The 24782-nt window shown below is 48.8% G+C and overlaps 1 protein-coding gene across 1 annotated transcript in view; it reads left to right on the forward strand.

Moving 5' to 3' along the window:
* ZMYM2 (zinc finger MYM-type containing 2) overlaps window positions 1-24782 on the forward strand; it is an 893704-nt gene that overhangs the window by 706253 nt on the left and 162669 nt on the right. The window contains exon 16 of the mRNA XM_078658875.1: window positions 7328-7435. Within this exon, the coding sequence (XP_078515001.1) occupies window positions 7328-7435 (108 nt within the window). The remainder of the gene's footprint in view (window positions 1-7327; window positions 7436-24782) is intronic.

Raw genomic sequence — 24782 nt, forward strand, 5'->3', positions numbered from 1 at the left:
TTGATGGTGTAGCCGTTCTTTTTCTTTATGGCCAGTGATTGTTGGTCAAGAGAGGTGGCTTTTGTTAAAGATAAACCTACTTTTCCCATAAGGAATTCCACACTTAGGGGATAGTGGTCGCTGATTGGACTGGATCCTACTTTATAGTTTTTTAGTAAGCCTTTGCAGGTGTTTGAGGCTAAGATAAAATCTATGATTGTCATACAGCCTCGCCCATGAAAGGTGGGTAAAAATTCTTGCGCCGGGTTAACTAGCTTATTGGCAAAGTCTAAGTCCAAAGTGAAGAGAATTTCATTAAGCTTATTTCCGCCCGGAGTGTGAACAAAATGAGGGATGGGATTTCCAGATTCGTTCTGTAATCCACAAATCCCACTTATATGGTTTGGGCATAATGCTTGATTAAAATCGTCTCCCCATAAATAGTTGAGTGTTATATTGAGATTTGCACTTTGTAGTGATGATATGAATGCCATCATTTCATCTAGATGGGAGCAGCATTCTAGGGCGCCTGCATTGTTGTAATAGTTTATGAGTATGAATACATTTTTCGTTGCTGCCACCTGATGAGTAATTTGAATGATTTGAAAGGTAGATGTTTCCTTTAATAGTTTCACTCTGAGTGGGACGATGTTAGAGAAGTAAATCATGAGTCCACCTTTTGGCCTTCCCATGGCGCTCGGTGTTGCTTTAGTGAAGAAGGTCTTATAGCCCACTAGGTGAAGAGGGGTTGTGCGCCAGGTCTCTTGGAGGCACAGGATTTGGTAGGTCCTCGCAGTATTCAGCCATAAAGGACATGTTATTTTTGCGGTTAGGCCTGCGATGTTCCAATAGGCTATGCCTACGCTCGTGACATCTTTATTTTTCGCGTTGATGGATAATGACATGTTGTTGGTATTAGCTTCACTAGCTGTATCTAGCTCATTATTTGATCTTTGGCTGATATCCGCTTCTGCTGGGAGGATACTAATCCGGAGGTCATTTAGGTGGGGTGATGATATCTCTGGTGTAATGGGCAACTCTGGTCGTACTAAATGTTGTTTATCAGACACAGAGTGTTGTGTAGTGTCAGTTTTATGGTGACTAAGTTTGTCCAGAAATGGTCAGTCGACCATTTCGAGGCAATCGAATCGATTTTGGGTTGGGAAGCCCTGCCATCCTTCGTATGCTTGGTACGGTCTGTCCTGCCAGTAAGGAATTTGTCGTTCTATGTACCTTTCACTTGGTCCACCCCTGACTGGATAGTCATGCGAGTATTCCGTCTGGTTCCATGGTACTTGATGTCGTGGATCGTGATTTCGTGGATATTTGGGATGGTGGTGCCATTCCCACAATGGAGGGTTACGATGTTGCTTCGCTGGGGGGTAGAAGAAGGAAAGGTGACAGGCATCTATTCCCCCTTTCTTGTCGAGTTGAGGCCAAGCGCAGATGTAGTCTACGGTTGCAGGGTCTCTACAGGTTACGATGATACAGTCACCGCGTATTGTTTTTTTCGATTTGCCTATCCAGGCTACCCTTCGGGCTGCGGTGATCCCTCCCGAAAGGTGAGATTCGAGGGGTCTGTTGATACTAAGCCACTGCATGGCCTTATTTTTAAGCGACCATGCAGTTTCCGATGTATCATCTGTTAACTCGGGTACTCCTGTTAGAACTATTGTATAGGGAGTAGCTTCCGGGGGCATGTGGGCAGGGCGTCTAGCTGTGAAAGGTTTTTTTGGTGTGTTTTTGGGTGTATTTTTGAGTGTTTTTTGAGGTGGCAGGGACTTCGATGTATGCGATTCGGACTTTCCTGGGCAGATTCTGCTAGAATCTATGTTTGCTACTGGGCATGGAGTGCCTACCGTAGTTGTATCCATTGGTGCTGTTTGCTGTGCTATTTTAGGAGGGGGTTTCTCCTTCTGGGGATGAGGAATATTCACGTTAGGTTTGGGTATTGTGGTGGTTTGTTTTGGATTCCTCTGGGCTATTGAAGTTGGATTTGAGTGAACGACTGTTGTCTGCGTGTGCAGTTGATTTTGCTTTTTGGGTGGATGCACAGTGTTACGCTGCCCCTTTATGTCTATCCGGGTGTTTGAATCTAGAAGGGTGGCCGAGATTATCGTTAATTGGGCTTCAAGGTTTCTGATGCTTAGCTGAATTGGCTTTAAGTATTGATATAATAAGTCTTTAGTTTTAGTAAGAACTTGCGAGGTGATTCTGCAGGTCTTACATTGGTTAGGGGTGGTATCATTTGAGATTGCCTTGTGTGGGAGAGTTGTTTCGGGGATGTATAGTATGCTATTAGACGTTGAGGAGTTTGAAAGAGGCATTGGATGTTCCTGACACTGTAGACTGTGTGTTTCTCCGCTGTTTGTTAATCGGGTTTTCGGTATTGCTCCTTCTCTAGCACCTTGCTGGGGCAAGCTGTCAGTGGGTTGGAAATCTCCCTGGGTTTGGCAGCCAGCTAGGTCGGGAGTTACTTCCAAGTCATCCGATGTTATGGAGAGGTCCGACTCGGAGTGCGTGACCGACAGGTCAACTACCGATGGTACAGTGTTTAGGTCAGGAGCTGGTAGGGTCACCGGAAGGGAGCTGTTTTTCGTGTTAAAGTTGATTGGGGAGGCGGCGTTTGCTATAGCACCTAATGAGGATCGCTTGGCATTTGCGCTCATGAGATCTAAAGATACTCTCTTCTCCATTAGAGCTATGATTTGATTTATAGTCTCGTTGACCCGTGATATAAATAGGTCAATGGGGCCTGTTACTTGTGCTACCTCCTGCGCATGTTTGGATTTGGGTTTGGAGGTACTTCTTGTTTTGGCTGGCATGTTTGTTTTGTTGTTGCTAGGTCGTTGATGAACGAGGGGTGGCCCGGACCGGACTCTATCGGGCACTAACGGGCAACAACGGGCCCGCCCTTGGCCCGGGCTTCGCCCCGGGCTGCGTCCCGCGCAGCGGGTGTCGCGAGAAGTTGTAGTGCTTCGCTGGGGGCGGGGCACTGGAAGGGGGCGCGGCTCTCACAGGAAGAGGACCAGCTGGAGATGGTGAATGCTGGTCCTCGCAGTCCTGGGGCCGGCGCCTCGTCCTCCTCTGCGGCCTCACGCTCCCGGTCGCTCAGCGGGGCTTTAACTGGAAAGCTATGCTACTCCTGTAGCTAGGGTCGGCAGCAGGAACACAAAGAGAGTCTTTAGGCGGTGAGTCCGTCTCCACGAGTGGCACCCGCGCAGCGGGTGCCGCGAGAAGTTGTAGTGCTTCGCTGGGGGCGGGGCACTGGAAGGGGGCGCGGCTCTCACAGGAAGAGGACCAGCTGGAGATGGTGAATGCTGGTCCTCGCAGTCCTGGGGCCGGCGCCTCGTCCTCCTCTGCGGCCTCACGCTCCCGGTCGCTCAGCGGGGCTTTAACTGGAAAGCTATGCTACTCCTGTAGCTAGGGTCGGCAGCAGGAACACAAAGAGAGTCTTTAGGCGGTGAGTCCGTCTCCAAAAATGGACTGGTTGTTTTTTATGCATTGTATATGAATGGAGCTATAAGTCTTAGCTATAAAGTGTCTGGTTTGAGATGACAGATATAAGTAAACCTATTTAATTAATTTTAGGTGTTCATCCAAGTGTGAGTAAGGGTATTTGTGTAGTGTGAAAAACAAAAAATATTGGCTGGAATGCTTGAATGCAGTCTTAGCCATTGCTAATGTCTCAGATCCCAATTCATCCGTATATTTTTATTTGTTTGCCCGTCATGCCATTGTGTTTATTTTTTCTTTTTGCCCACCCTTCCACCTCGGATTGAAGTTGTCCATATTCAAATCAACCCTAGTTCTACTACAGTTGGAACAGTTAAACTTGATATGCTGGGACAAGCAATCTCTGAAGGAACATAAGCAACCCAGACCAGTTTAAACCTACCTAGTCCTTGTTGGTAAGATGCACTTTGAGTCCTGTAGCACAGTGAGTTCCGCACCCACGTCTGAGCATACCTGTTGCACCTCGGGCACAAAGGAAAACAAAATGAGGCTTCAATACTAGAGTTAACTTCTACTACTGCTAATGAATCCTGCCTCAGCTATCAATTATTGCTCCTTCTCCAGGCCCTAAGTCTCAGGCAGCAGTTTCCTGCAGTCAGGCAGCAGTTTCCTGCAGTCCAGACCCATTGAGGGTGGAGACCTTTTCATTACTGATGTTCCAGAGCCTCACCTACTATGGCGCTGCAAACTAGGCACTGTGCACACCTTTTTGCACATGACTCAGGTTAGCAAGAGTGGGTAGTCAAATGCTTCTCAGGAAGGTAGTGTTTAGGTAGAGACTTAACTCGGTCAAACGACAGACAAAATATTGACCACTGGAGTGCTTTTCGTTGATAGGAAAAAAACACTTCATTCACACATTAACTTTACTACTACACATAGGAAGTGTAAAGTAGCTTCCCAAACTCACGCTATGGGGTTTTAAACATGCACATATTCAGGCATTAGTCTGGCTCAGGTGCAAACTCACTGCCATGTGGTGCTAGATTGTTCCAAAGTTTATAATTGGTAGGGAAATCTGTGTGTCAGGAGTTTGGAAGTAGACGGCCAAGGGACTTGACAAGTCTTTTTAATAAAATGATGGTTTGTCGTGCATAAGTAAGAGCAGCATGACTGCAATTAACCAAAAGTTCACCCTTGTCTGGCTAGATAACTGATGAAATTGATGGCGGTTTTTCGTACAGAATCAACCTGTTGTGACTCCTACATTGACATAAACTGCCGGAACTGGTGATTTTTTATAGGATAGAATTTCCTCAGAAGGTATGCAGGCTATTTGTGAAAAGCAGTACCACAATGCTAATTTAGTCACTTCAATGGTAGTTTTTTTTAATTGAACTTTATTGTCAACAGACGGTCAAGAGTACTTGTCTTCTTCTCTTTTATCGTCGAGCCCTATCTCTTTCTCCCTCCATTTAACCATGCTTGCTTCTCGTTCTTGCTCTCTTGTCCACTGTCCATATGTTGTTCTCTCTTTCATCCCTCCTTTGTCCAGGATTCTTTCCTCCTTTTTCTCTCTGAAACACCTTCTCTCACGTTTCATTTGTCCACCTACTTCTCTCCCTAATCTCCATTAATCCCACTGTCCAATGTCTGTTTTGCCTGCAAAATATCAGATTTTGATATGTTTCATAATAATAAATATAAAAGGGGCACCAATGACTTGTCCCCCATCCCTTGATATAGTCTGCCAAATTCCAGGGCCTGGACAGGCCTCCAATGGGATAAAGATAGGCAGCACCAAGCCAGAGACATTTGTTTACTCAGGATCGGGGCTTCTTGTGGGACAAACATTCGAAATTCCTATTCCTCCAAAAAAAGTACCGGCTACCACAGGCCCAAATTAAATACAGCATTAATGTTGTAACATCTGTGTTGCCAGCATCATTAAATTACATGACAGTGATAAAAACGCATACATCCTTGGTCAGTATCTGTATTTATAATTTGTATTTGTGCGTCAAGAATTTATTTCCGCAAGGCACATTAATTCATAATAAGCACATGAATAAAGGTTTAGTAAGCATGTGTTGCGTTCATATATCACATATATGTTTGATTTAGATTTGCATACATTTTATAAATATATTTACATTCTTATACGTATACTATCTGAGTTCTAACAGCTTCGGCTGTAAAGTAGGTAAATTCCGTTTACATAAGGAATAGTAAAGGGTTGCAACATCACTTCTAGTTGCATTTTCCACAGGTCACTGCATATGATGTAATTACATAAGCTAATTAGTACCCTCACAATTGTTTTTAGGACGCGCCCTGGTGCTACCCAAACAATCACCCTCGACCAGACATGACACAGCAAACATGAAGGCCATATGTTACCTGGAAGAGCTGTTCAAGCCATCAGTGCAGAACGTTTTCAGACTCAATCAATTGTTACCTACGGTTTGTATGTCAACACAAACCCATCTTGGCACTTAAGTGCAAGATAGATCTTTTAAATCCCATGGGTGTTGATGGACCACCACACTACCTTTTACCAGAGGCCTACCTCACCTAAAATGCACACTCAACTCTCCATGAACTACCTGATTTGTCAACAGTTTACTAATTCACATCAAAAAGAACTGGCAACAGAGCAGCTTAACCTGCACAAAGAACATGAACCATCAAAGGAATGCTAGCTCCACTCCCACCAGGGGGGTACAGGATGTGGCCTAACGGCCAGAGTTGCTGCCTTTGGATCTGTGGAACCAGGTTAGTCTCGTTGTGGGCTCAACATCCTGTGATCCTGGGCAAATCACTTAATCTCTCCATGCCTACCAAAAAAAAGCATTTGCAATGCAACAGGTCTCGCATTTATGCGAGTTTGAGATATTGGCATTCTAAATGACAAAGCCTTTTATTTATGTTTTGTTTTTTGAAACAGAAATAAAACGCATTGTCATTTACAATGCAAATAGCTTAAACTCGCGTAAATGCGAGACCTATTGCATTGCAAATGCTTTTTTTTCAAGTTGGAAGCAGGTGTTTGAAGTTAAATACAGATTAACTGGTCACTTTGCCTCTCAATACCTCCAGAATCAAACGGCCATCAGGAGGAACAAAGATAAAATCGCCATCCCTTCAAAAGCTGGCCAAAAGAATTGCACATTTAGGAGTTTTACTTTTTTAGCTTCTGTATATATAGGGCTCTCTGTGCCCTATATTTATGTGAGGCATCTTGGTCTGTGCGTGTAATTACCCCAGCCATGGCCATTTTATTGTACACATTACAGATTTTTTGTATATATTTGTATGTATTGTATAGATTATTTCATTTATTAATTAATGCAATGTATGTACTACAAAGTGATAATTACTCCCCAACTCGACAGAATCAAACTTGCACCTTGCAGGTTTTCATAAAGATGTCTGCCGCAGATCCATAAACACAGATTTTTTGTAACTCAAGAATTGGAACTTGAAACCAGCTATTGGCATTGTAAATGACAATGTCTTTTATTCATTTGTTTTTAAAACCTGCAATCGGTGCATAAACACGCACTTTAAACGTATAGTCCTTGCTTACGATGAGCAAGGCTGGCAGTAAAAGAGACTGCCAGCCTTGCTTCTCATAAGCATGGACTATAAGTACAAAGTGCTTGTTTATGCACCGATGCTAATGAATAAAAGGCATTGTCATTTACAATGCCAATAGCTCAAACTTTAATAATGCGAGACCTATTGCATTGTAAATGCTTGTATTGTATTTTCATCTGTCTTCCTTCAACATCCACAAATGTTAGTTGTATAAAGTCTATTTTGCTGCCATAACAGAAAAGTGTGGCGGTAATGATTGCAGAATTGATTTTTATTAATGTTTACCTTTCAGATGAAGATGAAGCGGATTCCTTTCCAACCATTACTACAGATACTCCTACAGCTCTCCTTGATGTTCCCTATGAGCCAGACCTGGACATTGAAGTAGATTTTCCTAGAGGTACATAATGCATCATATCCAATATTATTCCTGTATGCAGTTCGTAGAAGCCATTGCATATGCTGTTGATGTACGATCAGTTTGTTCCACTCTATAGAGCATCTTTTGTCTATTATCTTCAGCCTTGTATTTTACTCGTTATCCTTCTAGCCATCCCATTGCTTTTTTTTTCTAATGTTTTTAGAATTTCCTATTCCTAAAATACAATCCAAGTGGTGTTTTCATCCAAATGTCTTTTACCCATTGATTTGCGTTGTTCAATATCGCTATTGAAAATCCTTGATGTTCTCTGTTAATAATGGTTACAGTCATTACCGATATTGACCCATGTGACTGCAACCCCATCTGCAGTGAGAGGTTGCTGGGATTTAATTATGACTTTGAAGGCTTCTCATCACCACAGTATTGTTTTTTTTTAAATATATTTTTATTTGCGTTTTATGATGCATAAACAAAACAAGCTTGTCACATACAACCACTCTCTACTTCCCTCCCTCCATCCACCCCCCTCCTGCCAGCACATGATCCCCTCTTCATCCTGACAGGACTGTACCTTATTTGTCCACAAATCCATAATGTGCAAAAAATAAAAAATAAACTTGCAAATCTGCCCCACCCTCAGCCAGTGCAGCCAGGTGCCTCCTCCACTTTTGCTTACAATCCCCCATCCAGCCCATGGTATAGGCTCTATTTCCCCCACACTCTGTTGAATTTCTTTGGGCATCCTCTAGCCTTGTACGTGACTCTGTCCGGCCATGTACAGATCCATGCCCCTTCTCAATTCATCTAGTCTCGGCGGCGTGGGGGCCCCCCTTGCCCAGGCCACGTCCCTCTTAGCCACCACTAAGGCCAGAACTACAAAGAGGAGAAGTGTGCGACCCAAGTCTACGTCATTTGTTACTCCCAGCAGCACCAGTTTGGGGTCCAACGGCAGAGTGACCTCCAGCACATCTCCCAGCTCCCCCAGAACCTCGGCCCAGTATGTCTGTATTATGGGACATGTCCAGAAGGTATGGTAGAAGTCTTCTTGCCCAGAGCCACATCTAAGACAATTAGTGTCGCTACCCCGGCCCATGCGATGTAGCCGCAACCTGTCGTAGTATACCCTATGCAGGATTTTATATTGAATAAGTCTCAGACGGGACTTAATTGCGACTTCCCTTGGATGCATCAGGGCTGTCTCCCAATCCACTGTATCCATCTCCCCCACATTTTGCTCCCACGATTCTCTGAGCTTTACCAGTCCATCTGGCATGTTATTGATCAGTGTTCTATAGGTCAGGGAAACTGCTTTACCAGGGATGCGTTCCTGCAATAAACGCCCTTCAAGCGGTGCATACTCTGGTATCGACAAGGCGAGCGCCTCCTCCGCCCGCCATGAGCAGCCAGAGCAGCGATCTCCGTTCCGCATTTATATCAGTGAAAACTTGCCTGGGGAGTGGGAAATATTCATTTTGTAAGGCATAAAGGAACTGCGGCAACGTAATCATTTTAAACAAGGCAGCACGGCCTAAGATCGTAAGGGGGATCATCTTCCACCTGCCAGCATCTTCATCAAAATTTACTAGCACCTGCTTGACGCTCTTCTGATATGAGAGGTTCCTATCTAAGGTTATATAAACCCTCAAATACACAAACCCCTCGTCTGTAGTCCTGAGTGCATCAGGCAGTAAATGTAAATATGTAAATGTCGGAATTTGTAAAGCGCACAGCTACCTCCACCGGAGGTGTCCCGGCGCTGTCCGTATACCGCTTAGGAACCCTTCCTGGCTTTCCTAGGAAATGTCCACTCCTGGGCACCCCCCAGGTGCTGCCAGGCATCCCAGCGCTTTTGGGGCCGTTGTGGAGACGATTGCCCAGAGTTGCAGCGTGGGACCCATGATCAGAACAGGCACTGTGGCGAGAATATCCAGTCAGGGGAAATAATGAGCCGGAGACCTGCCGAGGCGGGAATCGAACCCTGGTCCCTGGCCAGAGCTCTGCATCAAGGTCTGCCTACTCTAACCATTGAGCCACACTTCTAGGGACCAGTCCTCCCCCCGGCGGGGTCGTATAAGATTGACTTGTGCCAGTTTATCGTGTAGCCAGCACAAGCGCCGTAGCGGCGCAGCGTTTCGAACAATGCACGAATAGTGGTCACAGGCTGAGTGACATACAAGAGGACATCATCCGCATACAGCAATATTTTTTCCTCATATGTGTCCGACTGCTCTATTTTAAATCCCCTAATGTCCTTGTTCTGCCTAATCTCACAAGCCACTACTTCTATGGTTAGGGCGAAGAGCAGCGGGGACAGGGAACATCCCTGCCGAGTCCCTCGTCTTATGGGGAAATCCTTTGATAGCACCCTGTTAACTTTTACTCTGGCGCGTGGGTCTGTATAGAGGAGCCTCACCCACTGTCAGAACTTGGGTCCAAATCCAAACTTGAGCAACACCCCCTCGAGAAAGGGCCAATGCACCGCATCAAACGCCTTTTCGGCATCTAGGGATAAAAACAAATGGGTGGCCTGACAATCACGCACTTCTATCAGCCAGTTATGGGTTCTCCTAAGGTTCAGTCTGGTTGCCCTATCTGGCAGGAAGCCAGTCTGATCCAAGTGGACCAGTTCGGTGATTGCCCGCCTTAGTCTGAGAGCTAAAATCGTCGCCAGGAGTTTAACGTCCAAATTCAGGAGTGATATTGGGCGGTATCAGGCACACTCCTCAGGGGGTTTACCTTGCTTATAAATCTGTACAATTGTGGCCATATGCAGGTCCAGCTGCAGGACACCCTCTTGGGCTGCCCCTTCAAACAGTGCCAGCAGATGTCCACCTATAAGGTCCACCGTTTAAAAAAAAAAAACTCAGCAGGAAACCCATTCGGGCCAGGAGACTTCCCCGGAGGGAGTTTAGTCACGGCCTCTTTGGTCTCAGTTATAGTTATGTCCCCCTCCATGTCCCGCTGGTCGACTTCAGAAAGGACGTGGTGGTCAATTTGATCAATGTACATCAGGGTATCATCCAGCCCACCCAGGTCTCTGGCTTCATAAAAGTTCTCATAGTAGGCGGCGAAGACCTGAACTATCTGCCCATCTGTCCGCTGCACCTGCCCCTGTTTATCAGTCACTTGTTCTACCCATCAGGCGTCCTGCTCTTTCCGACTCAACCACGCCAGGAGCTTTCCCGATTTGTCCTCTACGTCGTACAGGCTATGTAAGTTCACTAGTGCCTGCGCTTTAGCCTCGTCTGTCACCAACTCCTTGTATTGCTGTTGCTTATCGCATAGTGGTCTGTAGGTCAGAGGATCCCTTCCAGTTACATGATCTCTTTCTAACTCTAGAATCTGTGCTTCCAAAGTCTGCAACTTGTCCTGCACTTTCCTCTTTTCCCAGGCTAGTCTGTTCTGGGCCCTATCCCGCATGACTGTCTTGAGCGCTTCCTAGAGGACCACCCCTGACTAGACCGACCCTATGTTTTTGGCAAAATATACCTTTACATCTGCCCTGAGACCCTTCACTAGTTACTTATTCTGCAGGTCCCACGCCGACAGCAAACATCCGCCTCTCTCCCATCCGCACCAGTAAAGGCAAGCGGTCCGAGATACCCCGCGCTTGATACTCCGCCACGTCCTCCACACTGAGAGCTCGTCAAGGTAGAAAGACATAGTCTAATCTAGAATACACCCCATGTGATCCCGAAAAGTACAAGTAGGTACTAGCGTCGGGGTGCAGCCACCTCCAAACATCCACTAGTCCAAGGGTCGAGATGGTTCTAACTAGAGGGGTTAGTGTTGAGTCGCTAGGTCTATTCCCTGATCTATCCCGCAAAGAGGACATAACATCATTAAAAACCCCTCCCACTACCTGCAGAGTGTCCAATGTGTTAATCAGGATATCCATGATGCGAGACAGAGTTCTGGCCTGTAATTTCGGTGGGGCATAAACAGAGATGAACGTGAGTTTCTGTCGACCCCATGTTCCCCTCACCCCCACGTATGTCCCCAGTGGGTCTGTCCAAGTGTGCGTAACCATAAAGGGGGGTATTTTCTTAATCAGGATGGCAACCCCCTAGGATCCTGTTGTATATCCTGCATGTGCCAGTACTCTATATGGTCCCCTTACTAAAAATCCACATCGGGTGCCCTGAAGATGCGTCTCCTGCAATAGGACAATATCCGGCCCCACTCTTATCACGTAAGCCAGGACTAACCCCCTCTTAACCTTGTTGCCTAGGCCGTTCACATTCCATGTGAGGATCTTAGCGCAGCTGTTAACCTGGACCTCCGCCCTAGAACTACCCATCAGTGCAGAGGACCTTAAACAAGGAGACTTTCCGTGCTAGCAGTAGTCGGGTGTTGGATGCGCAAGTGCAGATAATGGGCTCAACCATGACATGCTTAAAAAACTGAACAAACAACCTTGGCCAACATGCAACCTCCCTCTCCCTCCCCCCAACCTTGTGAAATCCCCCCCCCCCCCTGGTCTCTCCCCCCCCCCCCCCCACCTCCCTCTCCCCCGTTGTCCCATCTCCCACAAAATAGCAGTAAACAAGACAATCGGATGATGGTCTGTCACCCTCCCACTCCCTAACTCCCCAAAAAAAGGAGAAAGCTTGTTCTAAACCTTAAAAGTCCCCACATGAAAAAATGTACACTATAGCAGGCACGAACCAAAAGAAAGCAAAACCAATAGTCCAATCAGGCGAGGTAGCATCCAGTCTTGAGCAGCCACAATCGGTCTTCTCTTCACGAATTCGAGTCCTGGAGGTCCCTCTGTGACTCCATAGTTTCTGGCGTAGGTTCCTGTTCCATCTTGTTGATTTCAATTGCCAAGGGATGCAGCGATTGTCTATCGTGTTCGTCCCCCTTCGACGAGGAGCCCCATGTCTCCCCCTCCACGTCTGAGCGCGATGCCTCTGCCAAGCAAGAGAACCGGGACCCCACGGTCCGGCCCAGGTCAAGCAACCCCTCATTGTTCCTTCTCAGTCTCTCAGTCCTAGACCTAGGGTAAGGGGTCACCCCGGGAAGACCGTCTCCATGACCCCGCCTCAACCTCTGCGCTTTGGGCGTTCTCTTAGGGTCTCCAGGCTGTCTCTCTGCGTCAGGCGGTCTACGGGCCTCAGGTGTAGGGCGGGCTAGCCGGGGTCGTTCCTCCAGCCATTGCGAAGCCTCCTCCGGGGTTGGAAAAAAATGTGTCTTGTCCTTGTAGATCACCTTCAGTTTGGCCGGGAACAATAGCATGTACTGAATTTGGAGGGACCTCAATTTCGCTTTCACTGAGTCAAATGAGCGCCGCTGCCGTTGCACTTCCTGGCTGTAATCCGGTAAAATCATTATCTTGGCATTGTCCAACCGGATTTCCCACCGTTTTCTAGCGTCCCTAAGAATCATGTCCCTGTCCACAAAGTTTAGGAAGCGTGCGATGACTGGCCGAGGTCTCGCTCCAGCCAGCGGCTTGGCCAGCAGTGCCCGATGGGCCCGTTCTATGACGAAACAAGTAGAGAATTTATCCTTTGGAAAGGTGCGCAGGAGCCACGAGTGGAGGAACTCCGCCACGTTTGTGCCTTCAATTCCCTCCCTAAATCCCACAAAACGGAGGTTGTTGCGTCTTGCCCTGTGTTCGGCTTCATCCACCTTCCACATCAGCTGCTTGTGCGACGTCTGGAGCTCCGCCATATCCTTCCTCATCTCATGGATTATATCCTAAGCCTCTCCCAACCTCGTCTCTGATTCTTTGACCCGGTCTGCTAGATTGCGAAGGTCCTGCTGTAGTATGGTCACTTCCATACCCACAGTTCCAATCTTGTTTTCCAGTGCCTCACGAAATGCCTGAATAGCGTTCATTAGCACGGCTGTGTCTGAACTGGAGGTCGCCGGGTCCTCCTCTGGTGGCGGTGGGGCCGACCTGGCATAGGGGTCCAAGGTGCCCTGGCGAGGGGTTTTAGGGTCTTTGTCCTTTAGCCGGCCCATCCTGCGCAGCTTAGTCACCCTCGTTGCGAAGCCCTGGTCCTCCTAGATGGCTACCCACCTAGGGCTCCTTTCCACCTCACCAGGACTCTCTCCAAGTGAACACTCTGCCTCCTCACGCCACCTCTCTCTCACCTCCAGCTGCCACGTCGGCTTCTAGCAGCCACTCTTCTCAGCGTATCCTTTCCAGAAAAGGGTGAACCAGGACGTGGAGAGTCCGGAGCGCGTTGCCGCCAGATTCGCCAGCCCAATCGGGCTCAGCCGCAATGCCAGCATATAGGGGGGTAGGGGAGGGGAGGGGGGCTCGCCCAGCCTTCACAATGCGGGCCCAGGCGGGTTTCTCACCCCCTTGTGCTGCAGAGGCTCGCCTGTGACTTTTCTGGCTCCACTTGCCCTTCCTGCCCCGGTGCTTTAATCCTCCATATTCGATGTCGCCAGCCAGCCGCTCTCAATGCACGCGCCTCTCCTACCTCCTTACCGGGAGCATTCCCGGTCCATTTCTCATGCAGCCTCCACACCCGACTGCCTCCGTGGATGAGGGGGCAGGGCGGGGGCCCCTCAGCCTCCTCGGGGCTGTGTGCGAGAGTCCCGTCGTCCCGCCCAGGCTGGCACTGCAGACCGGTCGCTTCCAGCCCTCCGGCAGGGGCTGCCTTCCCCCTCACAGCCGCACCACCGCCGGCCTCTCCTCGTCTTCTGTAGGCCCAGCCGCACCACCGCGTCTCCTCCGTTTCTGCCGCCACAGTCGGCGGGCGTGGCAAGACGCTCCGCTGTCTCTAATCGCGGCTCCCTCACCTCTGTATGGGCTATAAGCAGAGTCCCGCCGGGCCCCCACGCCACCTGTATATCAAGCCGGGTAATCGTCCCGGGGCTGCCTCCGCTCTCCGCTGGGCCCCTTCGCAGGCCTGTGCCGCCATTTTAATTCCCGATCCCGGGCCCTCTGACCGTCCCACAGCTTCGCCGAATTCGGGGTCGTCCCTGTCTGTGACCACTGTTTCTGGTGTCGGGGGTGAAGCTAGACCCCCAGGGATCAAATTTCAAGCGTTTTCAGGACCTCGGGCCCCCTGTTATTGCGTCTGATTAGTCCCCCGGGCCGGAGCTGGACAGCCTCACGTCCTACTCCGCCGTGTCGCTGGCCACGCCCCCCATCACCACAATATTGTTGTACTGTAGCTGGTTGAATCATGTTTTTGCTTTTAGCACATAACGTACCTAGATCGAATTATTAAAGCTTACTCAAGGAGTTGGTGAGAGGTTAGAGGCTGAGAAACAAGTTACACCTCAACGACCGATATTAAATTCAATGTCCGGGCAGGTTTTAAACTTAAAAAAGATTTTGTTTTCTGTAGAAAAGTGAAATATATTCCAAGCTTAAAATAGAGGTAGCTGTCAAAATGCAGAAGTGCCTTCCCCTCATTGGGCTAGAATTAGGATACAAACCATTTTACCACTAAATACTGTAGTTTAAACATTGGACATTTAGCCCACATTTCCCTGTCCTGGAACTGTTCTCGTTGCCCTAGGACCCGAGCTAGGTCCAAACAAATGTCTACTTCCAGATCCACACCGACCCCTACACCACCCTCAGAGGAACCCTCATCTATAGAGCCCCCGGACCCAGACCACTGTTCAGCGACGCCATTGCCGACTTCATCAGCACGCATGCCCTTGCCTCCACAAACTACATCCTCCTCGAGCACCTGAACTTCCACCTCGAGAACAACAACGATACCAACTCCACCACCCTGATAAACAACCTCGCCAACCTCGGACTCAGACAGCTCGTGACAACACCCACCCACTCTGCCGGTCACACGCTTGACCCCATCTTCTCCGCAAGTCCCCACGTCTCCTTCAACTACACCACCGAACCCCATTGGACCGACCACCGCTGCATTTATTTCACCTTCAGGAAGCCCACCATGCACCAACGCGCCCAACACATGCCCCGCCTCCGCTGGGACAAAGTCACCGAAGACCAGCTAGCCACCACCCTCGCCCAGAGCCCACCCGCCGACCCCGACACCGCCGCCCGCAACCTCAGACAGTGGATCGCCTACTGCGCCAACACCCTCGCCCCGCTCAAGACACCCTCCAACAACCACATCTGCAAGAAAGCCACCTGGTTCACCGAAGACCTCCAGGCCTCCAAAAGAACATGCCGGGAATTGGAAAAGAACTGGCTCCACGAACGATCACCGGACAGCTACACAGCCCACAAGAAGGCCACCCGCAGACACTATCAACTCATCCGAACCGCCAAAAGGGCCTCCTTCAAGGACCGCCTAGATAACAACGCACACAACAGCAAAGAGCTTTTCAACATCGTGAGGGAACTCTCCAACCCCAGCTCCAATACCAACGACATCCCGCCTTCGCAAGACCTGTGCGACTCACTGGCCACCTTCTTCCACCGCAAGATGGCCGACATCCACAACAGCTTCAACTCCACGACCGCCCCGACAACCAACGCTCCCCCGGCCACCACCTTCACCAACCACCTGCTCTCCTGGACCAGCATCAGTTACGAGGACACATGCGAGATCATGAACACCATCCACTCCGGATCACCGTTAGACCCATGCCCTCACCACATCTTCAACAGAGCCAGCACAACCATCGCACCCCATCTCCGGAAAGTATTCAATATCTCCTTCGAGACGGCTACCTTCCCGGAAAGCTGGAAGCACGCAGAGATCAACGCCCTACTCAAGTCATAACGATTCAAAAGGGGGTGGCGAATGTCAGAGTATCTGAATTAAGCAGAACACTCCTACCCAGTCAAAAGATCAGGGCTTGATCCATCACCGTTTTTTAGCTCACTGCACCATCCCAGTTCAGAACCTGGCTACATGCAAATTAGTCTGACCCTGGCCCAGTGCATCATGGGAACAGGGCAGACCAAACTACCAAGCCAATTCTTTACTGAAAAGGAAACAAGCTTCCGGGGAGGTTTCTGGCATTACAGCCGTCTTCGGCCCGGCTTGCTTGAATCCTGATGGTGCAGTGAGCAAGGGACTCACATCTGAGCATACCCTTCCACACTTGTGGTGGCCAAAACGATTCAAAAGGGGGTGGCGATGGACAGAGTATCTGAATTAAGCAGAACACTCCTACCCAGTCAAAAGATCAGGGCTTGATCCATCACCGTTTTCAAGTCATGACATACTCAAGAAACCCAAGGCGGACCTCAAGAACTTCCGACCCATCTCCCTACAACAAACAACTGACCCGCCACCTCGAGGAGAACAATATCTTGGACCCGTCCCAGTCCAGGTTTCGCAGCAACCACAGCACTGAAACCGCCCTCATGGCTGCCACCGATGACATCAGGACCCTGCTAACAACGGAGAAACAGCGGCCCTCATCCTCCTGAACCTGTCAGCCGCCTTCGACACGGTCTGCCACCACACTCTACGAACACGCCTTCACAATGCCGGAATCAGAGAGAAGGCCCTGGACTGGACCACCTTCTTCCTCTCTGGCAGAACTCCGTGTCCGCTTCCCACCCTTCCTCTCCAATGCCACTGAGATAATCAGCGGCGTACCACAGGGCCCTTCCCTTGGCCCGACGCTGTTCAACATCTACATGGCACCCCTCGCCCACGTTGCCCGGCAGCATGACCTCAACATTATCTCCTACGCCGACGACACCCAGCTGATCCTCTCCCTCTCCAACAACCCTCACACCGCAAAAGCCAACCCTCATGAAGGAATGAAGGCTGTCGCCAAATGGATGAAGAACAGCCGACTGAAACTGAACTCTGACAAAACGGAGATCCTCATCCTCGGCCCCACCCCGTCAGCCTGGGACGACTCCTGGTGGCCAACAGCGCTAGGAACAGCCCCGATACCCACCGACCACGCACGCAACCTAGGGGTCATCCTCAACTCCTCCCTCTCCATGACTAAGCAGGTCAATGCCGTCTCCTCATCCTGCTTCAACACCCTCCGAATTCTCCGCAGGATCTTCAAGTGGATCCCCACCGAAACAAGAAGAACGGTCACTCAGGCCCTCGTCACCAGCAGGCTGGACTACGGAAACGCCCTCTACGCAGCAGCTCCGGACAAACTCCTGAGACGGCTGCAACGCATCTAGAACCCCTCTGCACATCTGATCCTAGACATACCCCGCCAAACCCACATCACACCCCACCTGAGAGACCTGCACTGGCTCCCTGTCAACAAGAGGATAACCTTCAAGCTCCTCATCCACGCACACAAAGCTCTCCACAACACCGGACCAGCATACCTCAACAGACAACTCTGCTTCTACACCCCCACCCGCCAGCTCCGCTCTGCCGACCTTGCAGCAAGCGCCTTGAGACCCTCACGGGTGTGTAGTGCGCTCTATAAGTAACTTGATTGATTGAATTCAAAGTCTTTGTTTGAGGTACTTCAAAGGCCAAAACTAATAATCCTGTCGTTTCGATATGCAGTGATTTGGTTTCAAGGATACTGATGAATGTGCTCAGGCAGGGCCGTGTGTACCTGATCGAAAACCAGCAGATGTCCAAAAAAACACTCACAGAGGTACGAATTAAAACATTAGCTACTGAAGCTCTGACCAGTACAGGGGATTCCTGACCACAGCTTTAATCTTGATCAATCTTCTCAATTTCATTTTGGAATGCATGTCATTTCCTCCTCCACTTTTCTTGCAGATGCCTCATCACCACCTGTGGGCACTCTTTTAAGTGACTTTGGTATGTGTGGGGATATGCTTGTTTGCTCCCCTTTGTTTCTATGGGATATGGCCATCCTTGATAATGTAAAGAACCTCTCCTTTGAGTATACACAGGCATCCCTCTCGATTAACCAAGCAAAACCCTGGGATTTATGTAGAAAAACCGATTGAGCTCAATGCTAAATTGTGTTTAGAATTGTGTGTTTGAGGCATGTGGGCTGCTGAATTCATATCTGTGCATAGATTGCCGTCTAGTGTTGGGTCCGGATGATTGCACATTGTTGTCCTGGAAGAGTCTTCGAAGTATCACGAGATAGGTGGCTCCTCCCCTGGACTACAGTGCGCATGGGCATCCTCTCCATCCTCAGATTGTTTTTTTTCGCCATTGGGTTCGGATGTACTTAGTTTACTCAAGTTCGGAAACTTTTCTAAAGGCCTTCGGGGTCGTCGGTATTGTCATTTCGATCGGGGCCGAGTACTCTCCAGTTCTTTTCGAGCAGGACTTCGAAGAGATCCGCGTGGCCTTTTCGACACCAGAGGCCTGATCGTCGATGGAACGGAGCCCGTTCAAACGATGCCCCCTTTGTAATTCTAAGTACCCACACATCGATGTACACCCGGTGTGCAACAAGTGCCTATCTCCGGAGCACAATGAGGCCAACTGCCTAGCTTGTGCTCAATTCAGGTCAAAGAAGACGCTTCGACGCGCAGCGAGGCTGACCATGACGAGGCCAGCGCCCGACCCGGTAAATATCTTCGATGAAGAAGACGATGAGGTCGTCGAGACTGAGGATCCAGAACAGCAGTCGGATCCCGGTTCGGAGCATGACTCCAACTATTATGAAGACGACGAAGAAAACGTCGAGGATGAAAACGTCATCGAGGTAAGAGACGACGCATCAGCCATCGGAGCCGTTGATGACGACTCGAGCGATGAACCAGACCCAACAGTGAGTACGGGGCCCAAAACAGACACGGAAAGACTTCCAAGGGCTCAGGTCGAGGCATCGCCAACAGGCCTTAGCCAAGATCATAACGAACATTCTATAACCCCGCGTCTCGGCCCGGCTAAGAATATATCACACGAGCCATCGGTCGAAAATTACCAGTCACTGGTTAAATCAAAACCGAAAGCCATGGAGTCAAAAACGAAACCGAAACTGCTGGAGACAGTCTTCGGATCGAAGAGTTCGGATCCATCGGATTCGACAAAGAAGAAAGGTGTTGACGACCCTGCGGGGTCACAAATAAGGGGTGTCGACCCGAAGATCGGTACGCTGAAGTCCATAACTAAAGTCAGGCACGTCGAACTGACGAGGTCGACGTCGACGGACAGCGACACAAATAAGGTACTCGAGTCTCGGAAGGTTCTCGATCCGAAGCAACGAGTCGACAGGCCACAGTTCGTCAAAGGCCTCGAGCCAAAGTCCAAGAGCGGCTCGAAGGACCACATCGAGTCGAGGCAGAAGAGCGCGCCTCCAACGCAACAGGCGCCTAAGTCGACGCAAGGCCAAAAACATATTGGCGAAAAGACAAAGTCGGTCGGACCAATGACGACGCCAGCCCCACAGAAGGTCAGTCAGTCTACAAATACTATGCCACCGATAAAATTCGGACTGCCCCCAACTGCACGGCCTAAGGCGCTCGATCCGAAGACAGGGATCGAAACGTCCAAGAAGGTGTCGATGGGGAAAAGGAGTCATTCTCTAGAAGAGGACATTGTGTACCAAGAGCCCTCCTATGATGAACTGTCGAAGCTACTTATCGACTCCGACTCTGGCAGACTTACTATTTATCAGGGGAAGATCAGGTCAGACAATCCTCTTGAAACATATAAAATTCCACTCAAAAAGAAAAGGGATTCTTCCACATCACCTGTCCTTTTTGAGACTATAACGTATCATGGCCAGGACACCTCTGCATACTCACCCACACGCGATGAGGATATGGGGTATGACTACAATGAAGAATTTAATTACCCTGTGGACACGGATCAGGATGACCAGACTCAAACTGGACAGACCCTGTCGACCCGGGGGAGTCACAGACTATTCCTGACACTCCTTCTTATCCTGTCAAGACTTCGCCAACAGAGGATACAGCTGTGTTTAACGCATTAATAGAAAGAGCAGCACACAATCATGATGTGGAAATGCATGCTGACCCAATTGAAGAAGACTTCCTATTTGACACTTTCTTCACTTCAGAGAAATCAGTCAAAACATTGCCAATGTTGAAAAGTGTCCTTAAACACGCAGGAGATATTGTCAAGGAAACCACAAGAGCAAGGGTTGTTAACCCCAGAATCGAAAGAAAATACAGACCGGCACCTGTGGACCCTACATATATTAAGGGACAGCTGCCATTGGACTCTTTGGTGGTATCAAATGCTCGTAAGCGTGCCAACTCACAAACCACTGGTAATGCTCCTCCTCCAGACAAGGAGTCTAAGATATTAGAGGCTTCTGGAAAAAGGGTGGCTGCTCAAGCAGCTAATATATGGAGAATTTCTAATACACAAGCCCTATTAGCCAGATATGATAGGGCTCATTATGACACACTAGAGCAACTGCTACAACATTTGCCTGATGCCTACAAGGAGGGAGCAGAAACACTGATACAAGAGGGAAAACTCATATCTAACGCATCCATTAAATGTGCGCTAGACGCAGCAGACACCGCAGCCAGGGCCATCAATACAAGTGATACAAAAGGGGATGATGGACGGAGCGTTTGTATAAATCAAACACTCACCCCCAGTCAACTGATCTGGGTTTAATCCATCACCATTCTTTAGTTCACTCAGCCACCCCAGTTCGGACATGGCTATATGCAAATCAGTCTGACCCTGTGCCTTATGGGAACAGTCCAGCCCGAACTGCCAAGCCATGTCTTCCCTGGACCGGAAACAAGCATCCTGGGACCGGTTTCGGATTCATAATCCTCATCAGCCAGGCTATCTTGAATCCAGTGGCCAAGTGAACAAGGGACTCACGTCTGAGCATACCCTGCCACACTTAGGGCGAACAAAGCGATACACAAGGGGATGGTGGACGGAGCGTTTGTATAAATCAAACACTCACCCCCAGTCAACTGATCTGGGTTTAATCCATCACCATTCTTTAGTTCACTCAGCCACCCCAGTTCAGGCATGGCTATATGCAAATCAGTCTGACCCTGTGCCTTATGGGAACAGTCCAGCCCGAACTGCCAAGCCATGTCTTCCCTGGACCGGAAACAAGCATCCTGGGACCGGTTTCGGATTCATAATCCTCATCAGCCAGGCTATCTTGAATCCAGTGGCCAAGTGAACAAGGGACTCACGTCTGAGCATACCCTGCCACACTTAGGGCAAACAAAGCGATACAAAAGGGGATGATGGACGGAGCGTTTGTATAAATCAAACACTCACCCCCAGTCAACTGATCTGGGTTTAATCCATCACCATTCTTTAGTTCACTCAGCCACCCCAGTTCATTTATTTTTATTTATTTATTTATTTTGAAAGTTTTATATAGCGCGGACAAGATCTTTGCAGATATCAGAGCGCTTTACACAGAAGGGGTACATGAGGGAACATAGTCAAAACAATTAAATCAGAGGAGCATACAGTACAAATAAGTGAGGGCAAAGCCAATCATGTAAATCATTAAATCAATAATACAAGTATTGCAAATATGCAACGGGGTCAAACAAGTAATACAGATCGGTGCCTATTCTTAAGGAGATCTACTTAACAGTTCAGGTGTATTTTGCCTTAAGGATAGCTTTTACTTCTTTCTTAAAGAGTGTAGTGGAAGAGATGAGCCTAGTTTCGGGGGGGAGTGAGTTCCAGATTCTGGGTGCCATTCCTGAGAAGGAGTGTTTATATGTTTTTTCCTTCCGGAATCTACGTGGTTTCAGCAGAAGATTGTTTGTGCCTCTAGTGTTTCTAGTGCCGCCAGAGATTGTCAACTTCTGAGTGAGGTAGCCGGAAGAGTTCAGGTGTACCGCCTTGTGTGTCATGCAGGCGATTTTCAGATGTATTCTGGCTTCAAAAGGCAGCTAGTTCAGGGATTTCAGGTCAGGGGAAATATGAGAGTGCTTTTTTGATCCAGTTATGAGCCTCGCTGCAGCGTTTAGAGAAGCTCTTAGGGGTGCGGTAGTAGTTAGCGGGAGTCCGCAGAGGGCGACGCTGCCATATTCTATTCGCGGGATGACTAGTGCTTGTACTGCGGTTTGGAAGTCATTGGCTGGGAGGAATGGTTTAAGTTTCCTCAGGGTGTTGATTTGGAAATTCGCTCCCTTAGTTGCCTTGTTGATGTGTTGCTGCATGTTGAGATTGGTGTCGAGGGTTATGCCTAGAGATTTTGCTGAATCCACGATGGTGGGTTGGACATTGAGTGCAGTTAGGTGTTTGAGCCAACTTTGAGTGGTGGAGATCTTCGCTGGAGGTGAGATCAGAAGGAACTCTGTTTTCAGAGCATTGAGTTTGAGATGATTATCGGCCAGCCAGGATTGGGTGTTTCTGATCGTTGAGTTCAGGAGCAAAATGTCTTTGGGGGATTGTAATTTGAGATATAGTTGGGTGTCATCGGCGTACATGTGAAAGTGTAAGTTAGATGCTTGCAGCAAGGTGGTGAGAGGTTCCATCACTAGGTTGAACAGAGTTGGGGATAGTGAGGATCCTTGGGGGACGCCCAGCGTTACAGGTATTGGCGAGGACATCAGGTTGTTGCTCTTGAATTTCTGCGACCTGTTGTGAAGAAAGGAAGTGAACCACTTGAGAACAGTTCCAGATAATCCCATTCTAGTGCTTAGTAGTTCGAGTAAGTTCTCATGTTTAACGGTGTTGAATGCTGAGGAGAGATCAAGAAGGATGAGAAGGCAGGTGTCGGTTTGGTCTAGCATTTGAAGTGCGTCGTCAATTATGTGAGTCATGGCAGTTTCTGTACTGTGTCCTGCTCGGAAGCCTGATTGATGAGGATTGAGGAGATCAAATTGTTCAATGTGTTTAGTCAATTGTAATTGTACGCATTTTTCCAGCAATTTGGCGAGGGTGGGGATATTAGTGATGGGACGGTAATTGTTCAGATCAGAGGGGTCGGCTGTAGGTTTCTTTAGTAAGGGTGTGACTTGTCCAACTTTGAGGGTGTCAGGTATGATTCCTTGTTGAAGTGAGCAGTGGATAATTCTAGTCCAGAGTGGGAGAAGCAAAGGGGCAAAGTCTTTTACAGCGTTAGCAGGAAGGGGATCTGAGAGGTGATTGGATGGTTTCAAGGTGCTGAGCAGTTTGCCAATTTCCTCTTCAGAGTATGTGCCAAAGGATGACCATGTAGCATTGTTTTTTGGTTCAATGGGTGCTATGCAGTGAGGTTTGGAGTAGAGGCTTGCGTCCGCGAGGACATGGCTATATGCAAATCAGTCTGACCCTGTGCCTAATGGGAACAGTCGAGCTCGAACTGCCAAGCCATGTCTTCCCTGGACCGGAAACCAGCATCCTGGGACCGGTTTCGGATTCATAATCCTCATCAGCCAGGCTATCTTGAATCCAGTGGCCAAGTGAACAAGGGACTCACGTCTGAGCATACCTAATTCAGATGCTCCGTCCATCACCACCCCCTTTTGTATGCTCAGACGTGAGTCCCTTGCTCACTTTGCCACTGGATTCAAGCAAGCTGGGCTGAAGACGGCTGGAATGCCAGAAACCGGTCCTCGGAAGCTTGTTTCCGGTCCAGGGAAGACATGGCTTGGCAGTTCGGGCTGGACTGTTCCCATGAGGCACAGGGTCAGACTGATTTGCATATAGCCATGTCTGAACTGGGGTGGCAGAGTGGGCTAAAGAACGGTGATGGATTAAACCCAGATCTTTTGACTGGGTGTGAGTGTTTGATTAATTCAGATGCTCCGTACATCACCACCCCCTTTTGTACCGCTTTTGGCCGCCATAAGTGTGGCAGGGTATGCTCAGACGTGAGTCCCTTGCTCACTTTGCCACTGGATTCAAGCAAGCTGGGCTGAAGACGGCTGGAATGCCAGAAACCGGTCCTCGGAAGCTTGTTTCCGGTCCAGGGAAGACATGGCTTGGCAGTTCGGGCTGGACTGTTCCCATGAGGCACAGGGTCAGACTGATTTGCATATAGCCATGTCTGAACTGGGGTGGCAGAGTGGGCTAAAGAACAGTGATGGATTAAACCCAGATCTTTTGACTGGGTGTGAGTGTTTGATTAATTCAGATGCTCCGTCCATCACCACCCCCTTTTGTACCATCAATACAAGTGTCATGCTCAGGAGACATGCTTGGTTACGCATCTCTGGGTTCAAACCTGAGATTCAACCACATTATTAAATCAGCCTGTGATCCCTGATTATTTATTTGGTCCTGATGTGGACACAATATTAGAGAAGATTAAAAAGGACACAGACACAGCCAAATCTATGGGTGCCTTGCAGTCACAACAATTCAGAGGAGGCTCCTTTCGTCGCTCCGGTAACAGAGGAGCTGCACGAGGCCAGGCATCCCAGCAGACTCCATACAATAAAGGGAGCACGCAGACCACCTATAATAAAAACAATAGAGGTGGATACCGTGGCAACAGCAACAAAGTCAGAGGACGAGGGAATAACAACACCAGATCCTCCGCCAATACTAAACAGTGACGCCTTGTCACTGCCCCCAGACCATGTTACACCGGTCGGGGGACGATTACAACAGTTCCTGCCAGTCTGAGAAAGCAT

Source organism: Lissotriton helveticus, chromosome 8, assembly GCF_964261635.1.
Source record: "Lissotriton helveticus chromosome 8, aLisHel1.1, whole genome shotgun sequence".
Lineage (NCBI taxonomy): Eukaryota > Metazoa > Chordata > Amphibia > Caudata > Salamandridae > Lissotriton > Lissotriton helveticus.